The following is a 16776-nucleotide window of genomic DNA, read 5'->3' as shown; positions in this document are numbered from 1 at the left end:
GACAGGCATCTGTCGAAGGGCCTCGTTCGGGATGTTGTCCTCTCCTGGTGCTTTCTTGCAGCGTAGTCGTCCAAGGGCTGCTCTCAGGTCGTTTTCGGTAACCTTCGTTACCGTCATGGTGCCCTCCTCCGTTGTTTCATCCTCTTCAGGAAAGTCGCTAGGATCATCCGGTACCAGTGGATCCGGAGTCGACGTGAAAGTGGCCTCCAGCGTAGTTGCTGCAAATTCAGCCTTTTCGTCTTCCGTGATAAGAGGGCCACCAGGTGAGTCGATCGGTGGGTCGATCCGAATGCTGTGGCGAAGAGAAGCTGCCATTCTCCAGATGCTCCCATCTTCGGTTCGGAGGGAAGCAACCTTCCTTTCCCACGTCGTCTGCCTGTGGTCCTGGATGAGCTGCCTCACTTCGGCTCGTTTTCTTCTAAACCGTGCCCCATCCGCGGGACATTTGGTTCTTTGAAATCGTCGTCGAAGCCGATTTCTTTCGCGGATGCGGCGAAGGATGGAATGAGGCAGCGTCAGATGTCCAGAAGAGCGGATCAGTTTTATTGGCACGGTGTTCTGTAATGCTTGGTCCACGCCAGCTGTTATGACAGAAGCATATTCGTCCAGCATAGCTTGTGACGTCAGTGATGGCGGCTGTTCCGGTAAAATGTCGGACAGGATCTGCCTGTACCCTGTCCAGTCTGTTTTGTCCAGGCATCGCACCGGCCGTGGGGGAAGTAACGTTGGGCAGCATCCCAGATAGGCGCAGACTGGGTAGTGGTCGCTGTCCAACGTCGGTGTCGCCACGAGAGAAAGCGAACTCGTGAGCCTACGGTGCAGCGCAATATCTAAGACGTCTTCGCTCCTGCCGTGATGCTGATGCGTTGGCCCATGTGGACCCGCGACGCGTACTCCGTTGTTCTGAGCCCATGTGAGCAGCGCTTCACCCCGAGGGTTCGGTGTAATTGAATGCCATGCAGCATTCTTTGCATTTAGATCCCCGAGAAAAAGCGACGGCCGTGACCCGGAGAAGATGACTTCGAAATCCTGTGTGGCTAGAGGTCGTTTTGGGGGGAGATAGAGTGACCCCACTGTGAGAGAGCCGATCGAAGTATCTACTTCAATGGCTGTCGCCTCTAGATGCAGTCGAGCTGGTAGGTCAATTTTTCTCGCAGCCAGGTCAAGCGAAACGAGGACCGCCGTGCCCCCTCCTCTTGTTTGCCGGTCATCCCAGTAAACTGCATAGCCTGGAACGCCGTATGAAGTTCCAGGACGGAGATGAGTCTCTTGCAGACAGACGATTGAGATTCTTGCCTTCCGTAGAAAGGCAAGCAATTCAGGGGTCTTTCGCTTCAATGCGCCGCCGACATTCCATGTGGCTATGATGATAGATTTATTTAATTCTCGCCTATGGTCCATTTTGGTTTGGGAAAATAGTGGTAAGGGCGACAGTTAAAGCTTGCAGCTGTTGTTGCAATAGCGCAGCAGAGGACGTCAATGCTTCCAGGATGGAAGAGAGGGATGTAGCCAAAGTTGGAGTCGGCATCTGCGAGTCTGCAGCCCGCCTCTTCTGGAGAAGAGGAATTTTTATTTCTTCTGCTGTCTCCCTGGCGACCGGAGCCGGCGTCGAGAGTGGAGGAAAGTCAAGATGCTTGCACATGGTCAGACGTTGGGTTGCGTTGGTTGGGTCTCCCGGCTTCGACGCGTTGAAGGTACCAAGCGTCTTCTGTTGAGGAGAAGGCAGCTCTGTTTCAGCGGCGGTGTTCTTCGCCCCCTGGGTTGGTGCGCCTTTCCTCCGGAGGCTAGCCATCTTCATCTCCTTCTGTTTGGCGTAGACAGGGCAGGTCCTGAAAAATGCAGGATGGTTTCCTCCGCAGTTACAGCAACAAGTCTTCTTCCTTTCCGTATCCGGACATTGGATGCCTTCATGTGCACCAGCACACTTGTAGCATCGCGGGGCTGCCGTGCAGTTGGAAGATGCGTGTCCGAATCGGGTGCACCGGTAACACATTTGTGGCTCCCTGTGCTGATATTTTGCCACCCTGACACGGGAATTGCCGATGTATCTTATGGCAAGCATTTCTTTTGTTTGCCATTCAGGGTTTTCCTTGACAACGACAAGGAAGAAGGTTCCCTGCCGCACCAGATGCACTCGTTCCACCGGAATCCCCATGGCGTCCATATCTTCTTTCAGTAGCTCAACTGGGTAGGTGCACGGAAGTCCACGAACCGCGTAGAAATTGGCTCGTAGGGATTTCGGGCCCCAGGTCGAGAATTGTGCATTTGACTGCACCAACAGCTGCTTTATGGCCGCATAATCAGCCGCAGTCTTTAGTTGAAGTCTCGTCGAGTCGGTTGTATGGATTGCAGTAAAGGACTTGTCCGTTGCCTTGGATCGGACAAGTTTCAGCAAGGCCGCGTGGTCTACTACATCGTATATGATGAGTGCCGGGGGGCGTGGTTCCTTTTTTCGGCTTGCCGGGGATCCAGATGGTGCAGATGAATTTTCAGCCTCCATCGCCACGGGAGCAGAAGAGTTGTCCGTGTCCGGATCCGTGACGAGCGGTGAGAATTTATTACTCGTACTTACCGGGCGCTTATTAGTTGCTTCTTCAATGGAAAGGAATGGTGCGCTACGCTTCCCGGCTCCTCTGGGATCCTTGACGTGTCGCCAGTCGTCGTTGAATTTCGCGGCAGGGGCAGACGGCCCGTTCTGATGCATGGAAACGTCCATATTTAGAGCGCCGGCAGTATGAACAGGGTTTGAAGAAGTATTTTCCAGCTGCTGGTCGAGAGGAGTCCTTATAGTGTCCGCTGGCAGCGGCACGATGTCCATATTGGGCGCCACCGGCGCCTTGCTTCGCTGTCCCTCGATTATTTAATGATGTCAGCAACCAGGGTTAGAAGTATCCAGTAGAATATTCCAAGGGAGGCGTACGTCGAAATTTCTGTAGGTATATCCAGGTCTGATGGTCTATCCTCCGTCTCCAACGTTCCGAATCCAGGTGATCTCCCGTGTGTCTCCAACCTGCATCGGTCAGGTCCCAACCTCCAACGTCCGTGCGCCACTAAATCCGTTTTTTTACGCAAAATTTAATACAAGTTCGTTGTTGCAAATTTAAATCCATTTCTGAAATTGTAAAAAAAATCGCCAACACACACAGAGATAGATGTACTCTTGGCTACGTAACTTTTGCAAATGTCAAGTTATGACACTAAGATTTAAAGGGAATATCAACAACAGATGTACCAATTTAACAAAAAAAACAGAACTCAAATCGGAACGATGGGAGCGCCACACGGTGGTTATTCCGGGAACTTTTTGTTCAAGGTAGTAAAGTCATAAAATAAATCAATAAATGTTTTTGGGCGTATTTCACCACACAAAGACCAAGAATTGGCCACCTTTAATGAATCTGTAAATACCATAACTTAAGTTTCAAAATATTTATTCCCATCAGTTTCGCTGCGAATACTTGATAAGCAATTGAAGCCTTATTATTTCCTTGAATTAAGTGTTTGAAAGAAGACGTTAGAGGCTGTTGCTAATTATCGCTTGTGCGTTTATGGTCATATGACGAGGGCGTGGTGGGCAATTTCCTTCGTAGCGATGAAATTTGCATTTTATGCTCACTATGGCTAGGCCATTTTATGACCTCATGGGCATTGTAATATTCCAAAAGTTTACTGTACCAAATACTGTACCAAAATCACTGTCAAGAAAACTTCAGGAATATTATCCGGAGATATTCTAACCTGAGAGTCACGAAAACGGAAGCACATGGAGTGTATCACTTTATGCAAATTAACGACGGTGGTGCGCGAAAAATCAGATGAATTCACAGTTTTGAATTCCTCATTTTAATATTTTTCTCTCATTTAGATTATTTTCTGTGGCAGAGCTACCATGACATTGATTGGCAGCGTGAATAATTCAAAAGTGCAACAAAGTATGAAAATACCATGACTATAGGGGTGAAAAAAAAGAGATTACCAAAGCCCTCATTTCCGGCTGTTCTGATATTAGCCCACATTTAACAAAAATTTAAATTGCACCGTTCACCCAGTTTCACCTGCCCAGCTTGAATTCTTGCATACCTCGATACTGCCTCTGCTCAAGCCCCATATCATGCCGCATAATGCTTTTATGAATATGTATTTCCATTCCATCCCATTTGAAACACTTAAAAAGAGAAATTTTTATCACCTTTAAAAATCGCCTGATTCAATTCAAGGGTTTCAGAAGGCTTGTCTGAAAAAGAATTCAGGAAATTTAAGCAGGGACGATAATTCATTTGCATGCAGAGCTTTCTCAGGAAGAGGAAGTAAATGCAGTTTTCCTATCGAAAACACAATCGCGCGAGGAGAATGGTAAATATGACAGAAGAGCATCAAAAAGAGAAAAAACAGGGCAACAAGTAAGACTTCCAGAATGTGCAGAAAGGGTGAATAAAACAGGTAATTATGCTTTCATTTAATTCGCGTGGATGCCATTTCAGACGCACCCCACTTGTCCAAGAATTCGAGTTCAGTGGTCAGGTGGACTTTTCTTAACCCTGACGCTTAATATACTTTCGATTCGATATACTTTCGATATACTTTCAATTCGTGTTTTGAAGACTTGTATTCATTTAGTTAAAAATAGAATACGAATATCCCATGCCTAGCTTGATTATCTTCCGAATCATCAACTAAAATTGAAGCAGTCAGGTAGTATGGGATTGCGGTGGCGTTACTTTGTATTGTAAAAATGGTAAATAAAATTGCAGTTCACCAAAATGGATTTCATACCTCTTGAAGAAATGTATTAATAAAGGATGCTTATAATTAGTTTGATTTAGTTTTGCTTGCGTTGAACTTGCTTATGCTTACTTTCGGTAGTATTTCTTGGTTACATACTTGATTTCAGTTGTTGGTTCTTGCTCCACTTTTAATATTCGATAGGACTTTGGGAGTAACAGAAAAATTCCCTGGCTATAATCATATCGTTGTAGCTCTGTAGATTATGAATGTGTAAGGAAAGAATCAAATGGCCCCGGTAAAGAGGAATGTTTATAAATGCTATGTTTCGCGACACAAAGAGAGCGAATGGCCAACCTCGCAAAAGAATTGTTTGCAGCAGTTTGTGTGCGTTACTTCAAAAACAGTCATAGGCGCCAGTCGGCTGAATAGTTGGGTCATGCAGCTTACCGCTCGGAAATTTCCGCTTTGAGATGAGAAGGATTGAAACAGTTTCCACCAATGGATGAAAGGAATGATGAGGGTCACTTGAAATATTATGCCTCAGTGAAAATTTTACTTTCTCTTCCGCTCTCATGGTGGAATACTTCTGGAATGAAAGCCTGAGAAAGATAGGCAAAATTAAAGACACTGAGCGACGTAAGATACCGTAAAAAATTGTTCTAAAAAAGCGTCGATTTTCAATTATTCGTTTCACCCACCACTAGAGCAGTGTACGGTCAAAAGGTATGAACTGCAATATTTGATCGTCAGTGATATCTTATTTTACTAGAAATAGGAGATATTGAATCAAATATTAAGTTAGCTTCTCTTTCACGGGAAGCGAACTTACCGTTGGTCCCAGATATTTTACTAGGCGAAATAATAACGAATTTAAGATATAGTGCCAAATCGAGGGCAATTCACAACCGATACGCAAATTGTCTCCGCTCGAACTTCACGCGCAGAACTCATTTTATCGGTCCGTTGAACATTGGCCCGAACTAACCACGTCATTTATTCACGTTTGGATGAATTTTGAGCATTGAGGATTATTGCAGTATCATTCATTGTGCCTTAGGACGCTCCCAGGCTAATACTATATTTCTTAATTGAGTGTTAAAATTCATCAAGCACTAACCTAATTTTACAAATTATAAAATAAGTTGTTGAAGGCATTAGAGGACTGATATACATTAATTGAATTTAAAATCAAGGTGAGTTAGGTTGAAATTTTAATTAAAATTTACATGTTTATTAAATTAAATGTTACTAAATATAAATACAAAATAAAAATGTAGTCATATAATAACTTACGTGGTCTATACAATGTTATTTTAGGCAGGTATACCATAGGAACGCAAAGGAGTCAAATTTGAACCACAGTATACGAACAGGTGGTAAATGTTTTCTCATGCCCAGTGCTCGTCTCAGGGAAAATATAGATGTAAACTCTAGGAAGTCAAATATTCATTACTAGGAGCGTCAAATGCAGCTTTCGTGAGGGAGACCTTCATGCGAATTACGCTTTTTTTTAGCTTTTTGAAGTACAAAATATTGATATTTATTGACGGAGAAGGTGCCATGAATCATTCTTAGAACAGAATGAACAATTCAACATAGAAGAATTCACGCCATATCCATGGAACAGATTAAATGTGAGCCACATAGCTCCTTAATAAAGGCTTGTTGTACCATTTCTGTGGATCGCAACGCATAATTTTTCAAGCAAAGTTTCATTTTATTTAACGTATCTTAGATTTACCCATTGGCTTAGTTTTAACTTAAAAACTCGCTTCCCTTCCTCTATCACACCAGTTAGTGTGGCGATTCCATCTTCATCACGTATTTAGAAGTTGGATACATTTATAATTGCGTATGATAGCAAACAATGCCCAAGAGACCATCTACCAAACATTTGAGTTTTAAATCCATCCTACACGTAAGGATAGAATAAACTAGACCATTAGGTTGTTTCTAAATTACGACCGAAGACATAAATGTAAAAATATTGCATTATATCTATCTGATAATCTTTTAGCAATTTCGTAGAATGCTAAATTTACCATGTGAATTCCACAACCCTGAATTCAGTGCGTTTGCAATGCATAATATAAAATGTTTGCAATTATAATGTAGTTTATCTACAATAAAAATGCCCACAGAATTTCTCACGAGGTAATATTTGCAACTATTAAATTACTAACACTCTGAAGAGGTCAAACCGATTCTAAGAGTAGGGCTTTTATTTAGTTAAGGGCAAGTTTCTGTAATTCGTCGAACTTCATCTACACTTGTCACATAGTTTTTACGCAATGCATCTATTTTAGGTAACCTAAAACCGATTTTGAAAGAAAAAACATCTCCCGAAGCTTCACAGTCGGCAAAATCAATAAAATTCTTAGACCGCACACGCATGTCACCAAGACGTGCTCACGCAGATGACGCATCAAGGAACATTTCCACCTTGGAGCCACGGCACCAAACCTCCAGCAAAGAAGGAAAGGTCGAGAGTCGGTTGTAGAACGCAGCTAACCTTGGAGCACTCGGCAAAAAAGACTTGGAATGGGCAAGATAGAAAGGAACAAGTGTGAAGATGGAGAGACATGAGGAGGGGGGAGCAATCTGGAAGGGGTCATTTGATGGAGGAAACGCACGCTAAGAAAGGTTCGCAAAGGACATAGGGAGCAAAAGTGGGGATGGAGAAGGAAGTTGGAAAGCGAGCTTTGCGTTCACAGCCAGGTAGGTGTACAAGAAAGGCTGGAAGAGGAACGTTATGATGCAGGTGGGACTATAGGAGAGGACCGGGTGAGGGGGCGGGTGGGGGAGGAGGTGGAAAGGGGAGAAACTGGTAGGTTCGGAAAGTTGGGGCGGGTGTGCAAGGTGTCGAGGGTGGGGGAGATTCCCGGAAGGCACGACTTAAGTCCAGGCGGCATTCTTCACTTCGCTTCAGTTCCTCACCGCCTTCCATCGCGATGGGGGCTGCGTGGAAGATTGTGCTGTTGGTGGTGATGGTGGGAGCGTTGGCCGCCGCCATCCCATCGCCGGCGGTCGGCGGAGAAGTCGAGCAGGCTTCCGATCCCGTCGAGGACTCCCCTTCCAAGCACACCGTGGAAACTCTGGTTAGTGTGAGTCTCCTGGGGCAATATATCCTCTTATTACCACAGAGACTTTAACGCCCGAGGGAATTTGTGACGGTTTTCGTTCGCGCGCATGTGAAATGGGCTGCATCGTGGGGAGTTTAATCATGGGGAGGGCGACTCTGCGGAAGGGTTGGAAGTCAGGTGTCACCACGGAAACCTTACGTCTTGACTTGAGATTTGTGTACGTGTGAGACATACGGTATTTATCAAGACATTCGTTTTTGAGATTATTGTCCAAATTAGCACGAGAGGCTTCCGTGATAGCTATCTTTCAGCATGATGTCGATTTGCTTACCACGAGACCTCGTGAATACTTGTCATGACATACTATATATATTTCTAAAATAAAACTTTTAGAGCGGTTTTATTTTGTTCATGCGATAACGTGCCTCGCTGCCGATGACTAATTTCATTATTTTGATAATCCGTGGAGACGTAAAATTAAAATATAATTGCCCATTAATGAGCGGAGGTAGCAGAAATTGTATTGAATGTTAGGAAAATAGAGATACCTCGCATAGCTTCGCTTTTGCAAGACTTCGAACATATGATAGTATAAAGCATGTTCTTCTGCTCACTAAACCGGAAAAATATTTATAACTAACAGTGAATCAATATCCTTAACAATTAGAGTCATAATAATTATTCCAACATTATAGAAAACTGTTCTTATTATAATCATCGCGTAAACTTCCAAATAGCATTCAAAAAAAGTAAAGCATTTTCGATAGCCAAGGAAAAAGGAAATATTCCATTACGAAAAAAATTGGTATTGTTTTTTAAATTCATCTTTTTTTCTTCAGGGATCATTATAGTATTTGCTGCGGTTTACTTGAAAAACATTTCATCATATATATATATATATATATATATATATATATATATATATATATATATATATATATATATACCTGTATATATCTTCGAAATGGAACGCTCTTCGGTGACGCACAAGTATATAAAAACACAGATGTAGATTTTTAAACCATAGAGACACAAAAAAGGACACTTACAATGTGTAGTTTTTACGTTTCGACGGCACGGCCATCGTCTTCAGAACGTCTGATTCTGAAGACGACGGCCGAGCCGTCGAAACGTCCAAACAACATATTGTGAGTGTCATTTCTTTGTGTCTCTATGGTTTAAAAATCTACATCTGTGTTTATATATATATATATATATATATATATATATATATAGAAATATTTTACATATTATTGAACGAGAGTGTAAATAAGCCATGTTATCTCGGCAGGAATGATCACCCGCTTAAAATCAAATACATGCCCCAAAGGACAAACACCGCCAAGTTTTCGTTCCTAAATATGGGAATCAAAGAGTGGAACCAGCTGCCTGATGAACTCTTTAAGCCCTTACCCAAAAGCATTAAATCATTTAGGCGTGAATGCAAAAGGTATACATGATGGGATTGTTAATGACACTATTTAATGGCGACTATTTAATGACACTGTGATATGTTTTAAGAATGACTACTGTTTGTTATATCATGTCATTGCCACCCGGCTTATCGCCTAACAGCAATGTATCCCAAATAAATAAATAAATAAAGTGAGCTATGTCCTGTGAATGTATAATACATGCATATAATAATAATTATTGCTACTTCATTCGATAGCGAAAATAAAGTCAATAATAATAAAACAAATTAATTACTTCATTCTATTTAGCTTTTACTACTTGGCACATACAAAAACCTTGCAAATTACACATTCTAAATTAGCCCAACTTATTCGATATATTACCATGACAGCCACGTTTAATCATAAAAATTAGTTTACTATTTTCTTCCTCATTCCGCCCGAATTCCGTCAGGTTTTCAGAAGGTTCAACCCTTAGATGTTTGGAAAAACTTTCCCTGCGTACATCGACGCATTGTTATTCTGAGATAGGCGTCGAACTTTCACTGTATCGAAGATAAAATTTCCGGTCAATGCTTATGCAACTGTTTGCATGCGAGAAGGAAATGTTTTAGGCAAGATTACATCAGCATGCCGAGTTAATTGACCCACATAACTAATTAATGATAAAGTTATTAATTGAAGAGTCCCACTAACCGACTTTATAAAAATAATTAATATTAGTGTATAAATTTGTTGAATCAGTCACCTTGAATGAATTTCAATGTATTTTACCCATTGTATAGTTTTATTAGAAAACATTATCTCAGAACTGCTTTCTGTGATCCCTAGTGATGTTTTCCATGGCTACACGGAAGTTAAAGGTTCAGTTGAGTCAAGATCATTGATATTTCATTTCTATTTCTAACCCATATAAAACAATGCGATAAATAAAAATCTATCTAAATTGTCTAAAATATATATATATATATATATATATATATATATATATATATATATATATATATATGTTTGTATCTTTTATTGCAATTATGTTGACTCCATTTAATTTTCAAACAAAGAATTAGTTCTCATAAACGAAATAAAAAAATTGTACGGTATTTATATCGAAAACTTCATGCTAATAATTTTCTAAAATTTGTTGTTTTAGTTAAAATTTCTTCTAAATTATTCCACTGCACCAATCAATAAAATGGGTGATAAACGCAGGAAAAATTCAATAGTTGATTTCCTTGCAAATATTGGATATCGAGCGTTGGAAAAAACGGAAATGTAAAACCCATTTCCATACATTTGAAGTAAAGCTATACAAATTCCTCAAGTCCCTTAACTTCCTAACATAATATACGGGACTAGTGGATAAGCAGCATACAGAATGAAGTTGAGTGGAGAAAATTCTTTGAAAGCAAATATTTGTCCTGGGCATTGAATGCAGTTTCCTTCCATGTTCCAAAACCAACTTTTTTCATAACACCCTGTTACTTCCTTGAACCTTTTCCTGCCACACGAGCTCTCGAACCCTTCATTTGACCTTCATAAGGTGATACCCTGTCATTTTTTTTCTTCCAGGGTCCCGTTAACCCTAAGCGACCGCCAAACACAAAGGATAATGGTGCTGCGGAAACGCGGTCAGAAACCGACCGTGCATCGAATGGAGGATTCTTCGAGGATATTTTCAACGTAAGTTTATGAGCCACTGAAAAAATTTAGTTTCTTCCGTAACCTCTATGAATTAAGTTTTTTACATTAACCCGAAGAAAATTTTGAAGCCTTTTCTTTACTAGGTTGTTTATTTTCCACTTCATGGTCACCAACATGTATTGTAAATAAAATAAGCTTAATGTTTCAAAAAATCTTTACGTAATAGGCAAGTAAGTCTGAAAGTACCTTTGTTTCGAATAAGAAAATTTCTTGAGTACAGAGCAAGATATGACATTGATGAATTATTGTTCATATAAAACTGTGGAAATAAGTGAGGATCTGTGATTATTGTGCTGGCCATCTCAGACTTAAAGCTCACGTTCGATTCCGCAGATGGAGTGCTTTAATTGCTACAGTTAGTGAACACCGTTATCGTACCGTGCCCTTCCTTCTCCTCTTGGGCATCCCAAAATGAATTCGCGCGCTTCTTTCAAAAAGCAGTATTATCTTTCCAGTGTAAACGGACAACATTATAATGGGTTCAAACTAGTTGGATATGAGAATAATTTGCATACAATTTATCGATATGCCCAAACTTTTTTTCCTAACTATAGCTTGCCGGTAATACTACTGAAATACTGCCTCTTATCTACCAGTGCACTAACGAGGGCTAATTACAGATGTGTTCTAAGACAAACACTGTTTGCCACGACATTTCATAATTTTAAAACAATATTTTTTTCAGATTCCAATAAAGGTTCTCGAAGCTGTGAGGGACATGATAAAAAACAGAGGGCAGCCCTACACTAAAAAAAACGTTAATGGGGACGCATTGGTGCCGGATGGTTGGAAGGACGCCACGGCATCGCCCTCGTAAAGGAGTCCCATCGGTCGTACCTTAAAAGAAAGGAGGTTCATGCTCGAAGGCGCTACTGGTCTCGCCTTGTGCTCAAACGAAGCGATGACTTCACGTGACACGCCTTTGTGAGCAAGAGGGCGTTTTGATCTTCGACAAGTTTCCTCGATGATTAAAAACTCAAGTGTGTTCACAGAGATGAATCCAACTCACACAGTAATAGCCAGAAGGGAACTGCTACCTTGCAGTTTTGAAAAAAATCTCGTGCTCACCTGAAAGATTCGCTGGAAATAGAAAGACTGGACGCAACAAGCGATTCATTAATACATTCGCATTTTTTTATTTCCTGTGCATTAAGATTGTTCGTTCTCATTTTGCTTACTGCATTAATGCAGTGTGGAGGAAATAACAATGTTTTCAATGATGAAGTTAAAATCCTTTCCATCCGGCACTCCCGCAAAATGAAAAATAAATGGAAGAACATGAAGCGGCTGTCGAGGCGTCACAACTAATTATATTCATCGAGTGAAATCACTCTGTCACCATCGTGTAATTTTATAAAAGTACAAAGCAACGCCTCCAATACAAGCGATCGCCATAATGCTTCAAATGTTTTTATTTTATGGAAACTTGCTCGTCAAGGCTGAATAATTCCATTCTGATATTCCGCGAACGCCCTTATTCCATCTCATCTGAGCCTACTCAATCTTTGTATAAGTTCTTTCAAGAATTGTGTAATAAAAGTATATGCATGTGAAATTGAGTTATGTAAATTATGTTGCGAATGTATTTGAATGAGTTTATTAAAACCGTAAAGAAAATTATAATAATTATCCCTTATTTTGATGAAAGTCCTCTAGGGGTGTAATAAAAATGTACCTATTTGTGTACACTAAAGGTTTATTTTATGAATTAGCGCTACAAGATCAATTTAATTCTGCTCTTTGTTACAGACGTTTCCTATTCTACTTATCATTTTAAAAATTAAACACATAGCAATCCGATGTTTATATGTTTGAAAATAGTATTAAAACAGAAACTCACCTAAATAGATTAAGAAGACTTTATTAAAGTATAAATATTAAAGTATAAAGATTAAAGTATGTACTAGAAATGTGACGGGTGAAGTTAAAGGCACAATTAAATTAAGTATCTACGGGCAGTATTAATGATTTTTTACGAAAAAATTGCCCATCTATTTCATAGTCTGGCATTTCTGAGAAACAGCAAACGCCGCAGGGAAAGGAATATGGCCCCCGATCCCGGCGTGTGAATTTCTCACGCCACGGCGTTAGGTTTAGTTCGACGAGAGCTCTCCTCCCTCGCCTGTAAAACCATTCCTCAGATTGATTACTTTGTTTTTTGGCTGGTATACGCCTACAACAATTCGACACCGAAAACGATCAGCTGCCAGATAATCGATCTACTTTCTTAAAACGGCCACCGGAGGATGAAATATTTAATTGAGATCTTTAAAACTAGTTCTTAGCCCAGCGGGTGCTTTGATTAAAATCACCATGAATAATAGTAAAGTTATTAGACATAGTTTAAGTAATTACTTCCATTCGAAATTTGTGCCAAACTGCAACATTTTTACCAAACAAATTATTTCTTGAAGCAGGAATTAGGTGATACTTTTAAAATTAAAAAATCTGCTTTATAAGCAAAGTCTGTGATGGTCAGATTGGCAGATCGTTCATCCTACGGTTTCTTTTCTTTGACACGCCCAGAAAATTGTCCACTTAATTCTTTTGTTTTTTAGGAATTGTAAAATCTCTGCAATTCATTATTGCCGTACACCTACGGAAATTCACCAAATTGAGTATTTTTTTAATTCTAACATTATTACATTATATTTTACTTTAAAAGCACCATTTGGAGGGGTAGGGTTTTTATACTTTTGGACTTATTACAACCTTCTTCAATGGTCAGATGATTCCATAACCCAAATCTGAGGTAAGTCAACGCACGGCAGCACAACATCGATGTCCTTGATGCGGTCCCAATCCATAGGCCATCGGGTCAGCTATATAGCGCGGGTGTCTTAACTGCCAGGCCGAAGTGTTAGCTGGTGATGATCTTGACGGAATTCCCAGTTATGAAGGCTTTTCCTTTCATGAGACTACGTAGTTATAAATGCTTAACATCCTCCTAGAACTAACAAGATACACACCTAAATCTATTGGAAGATAAATACTTATTACAATACGCTGAAAATCCATTTAAAGGTTTTAAATGAATGTTTTATGCCACCTAATTTACTCAATAACGCAAAACTTTAGTGCTAATATTAAAAGTATTTTTGAAATTTTAGATGCTCATATAATTCAACCGACGCAAAAACATCAAGGATTCCAAAAAATAAAGGTTTGAACTCATAAAATTATCTATATATATATATATATATATATATATATATATATATATATATATATATATATATATATATATATATATATATATATATATATATAACCTGGGAAAAAAGAGGCATTTTGTGTGGTAAGATTTTCGTGTACGCATTAAAAATGAAGGAATGAAAGAGACAGTAAAAAGCTTGGATACAAATCTGTGGAAAGAACTCAAAAAGAAACACACAGGAATGTGTGTACCCTTCTCCCTCCACAAACTCAAAATTGTTTCTAATGCCGCTTGGTACCATTTCCTTTTTGTGACAGTTGAATCTACATTCCATTTCCTCATTACTATTCCATGCTATATCCTCTTGAATCTGAATTTACACTTCATTCGAACAACCTATGATCTTTTGAATCCGCCTTTGTTCCCAGGAAACTGAAAATTAATCACGTCTTTCCTAGATGTCTGCATATCGACAATATAGTCCAATTGACATACCTCTGAAACCCCATAAGTGCTCCCCGTATACCTCCGCGTATTGCTGCACTCCTCGTATTTAATCCAATAGGTCGCTACGATTTAACCCTGTCTCCTGCATAAGTCGGTTGATTTCTCCCCGCCCCGTGGTCATTCCTTGTTCCCAAACCATAGTCGCCTACCGAACTACCATGCCTTCTTTTACCCACCGTTGCGTTCCAATCACCCTGACCATTAATGTTTCCTTCCAGGATCACCAGTTGTTATCTCCTCTGCATGATCGTGTATCCTGTCCACTTCTCTATCCAGATGGTTACTTGTTAATCTGAATAACGACTGGGCTGGTATCCCACCCAGAGAGCCTCAGTTCGAATCCCAGAGGCGAAAGATCTATTTCAGTGATACCCCGATCCCCACTTAAGATGTATTGTGGAGAGCACTTTAAGTGAGTACGCTGTCCGTCGGATGGGACATCAAGCTGCGGACCCCTTGGTGCCTTTCGTCAAGAGTAGGCTATTGCTGGCGCTGGATTACCTGTTGGTCGACTCCCCTAAAACTACTACTACCCAATAATGACTACGCTCGTATGTGTAAGTATTTACGTGTACACATACATCTGAGGAAATTTTTTTCCGCTTGTGATCCGCATTGATCCATCTTCCCCACCAATGTTTTATGTGTGTTTCTATTCGTTTTCCTAATATATATCCATGTGAATATATACGTATATATATACATATATACGAGTATATATACACGAGTACATATATATATATATATATATATATATATATATATATATATATATATATATATATATATATGCTTTCGTAGACGCAACACGGAAGTGCCGAATAGTACAATACACAGTAACACACAATATAGAAACACAAAAAGAGAACACTCACACGTATTTTCTTGATATTTCGACGGAAACAATCCGTCTTCCTCTGAAAATATAGAAGTCATATATATATATATATATATATATATATATATATATATATATATATATATATATATATATATATATATATATATATACATAGAGATAGATATTTCCGCGGGTGCAAATATGCTTCTTTTAACACACAAGTACTGGTACTGGTCAATGATCATATACTCAAGTATATGTTTCCTAAATGCAGACATACTTTACCAGGGTTTCGAAATACAGACGTTTCGATAAACTAATACAACATTCAACTGTGTTTCACCACTTTTTATAGAAAATCCATAGAGAGAATATATATAATTGTGGCGAATGCCATTATAAATTTCACATTAACCTTCATTTATGTACATATTTTTTTAAATATCTGCGATTTCAAGTATAATTAAGACACGGCTAAAAGTATAAACTGTCGCATGCCAAATTCAATCGAAAGAACTCAATTTTAATGCAATATGCCCAACATTATTTACCGTAATATTCTGTTCTCGTCTAAAACATTTGTCTTGCAATCATTTAGTTTGAATGCATATTATTTCCTAACGTCTGCTTTGAAGAATCATTATTTCATCTCATTACTAAACTTATGATATTTTCACATCATCAAACTATGTCTATTTAAATATGTAAGAATGCAATTTAAAAACTAATACAGAATACACGGTTGATAAAAATGTGTGCATTCCATCACAATGCGAACTATCGCCTATTTTTGTATCAATTAACCAAAGCATGTCTTCAGTAAAAATACCAAATTTCAAGGCCTCTATATAGTTTAGTAAAATAATTCGAGTGTGAATACAGGTCATCTTCCCCGTTTTCCGCTATCCATTTGCATTCTTTAAGATACTACTCTAAAAGCGCAAAAAAGGTCAAAATCGTTTCGTTAATTAGGCACCGTTCAACCACTTTCAACAAACATCAACTCATGGCTACCTTTCCATATTCTAATCAGCCCATTGATACGCGTGTGGGTAAGTGAATCAGGGCAGAAGGTAACAGTGCGGTGTGGCAGCTCTTCTTGGCTTGATGAGAAAAGTTCGTGTAGAACCAATCCCTTTCCACGGATTTATAACGCGCTAATTATCATAATTCTAATAATTCATAATTAATCCCGTACTTATACCATAGAGTAGTCTTAAAGTATGAATTTCATGACTATGACTGTGACACCGCATGATCGTAGAATCATTTTTTACATTAAAGGAAAAATATTTAAAGGATACTTAAATAGAGCCGGTGGTGAGTGGCAACACGCTGATTAAAATC

The 16776-nt window shown here is 39.5% G+C and overlaps 1 protein-coding gene across 1 annotated transcript; it reads left to right on the top strand.

Annotated features, from left to right (window-relative positions):
• Positions 1-7638: 7638 nt before the first annotated feature.
• On the top strand, positions 7639-12551 carry LOC139697614 (uncharacterized). Its single transcript, XM_071596396.1, has 3 exons — positions 7639-7823; positions 10793-10903; positions 11610-12551. The coding sequence occupies exons 1-3, from the start codon at positions 7677-7679 to the stop codon at positions 11739-11741; spliced, it is 390 nt and encodes a 129-aa protein (XP_071452497.1). The 5' UTR covers positions 7639-7676; the 3' UTR covers positions 11742-12551.
• Positions 12552-16776: the final 4225 nt, after the last annotated feature.

The sequence above is a fragment of the Hetaerina americana genome, unplaced genomic scaffold (assembly GCF_022747635.1).
Source record: "Hetaerina americana unplaced genomic scaffold, ioHetAmer1.1.p SCAF_8, whole genome shotgun sequence".
NCBI classification, from domain to species: Eukaryota; Metazoa; Arthropoda; class Insecta; order Odonata; family Calopterygidae; genus Hetaerina; species Hetaerina americana.
The sequence above is the reverse complement of the archived record's forward strand: the minus strand, read 5'-3'. Positions and strand labels throughout refer to the sequence as shown.

Coding starts and splice junctions, on each gene's coding strand:
- LOC139697614 (XM_071596396.1), top strand. CDS start 7,677: ATGGGGGCTGCGTGGAAGATTGTGCTGTTGGTGGTGATGGTGGGAGCG. Junction 7,824..10,792: donor AGCACACCGTGGAAACTCTG/GTTAGTGTGAGT, acceptor TTTTTCTTCCAG/GGTCCCGTTAACCCTAAGCG. Junction 10,904..11,609: donor TCTTCGAGGATATTTTCAAC/GTAAGTTTATGA, acceptor TATTTTTTTCAG/ATTCCAATAAAGGTTCTCGA.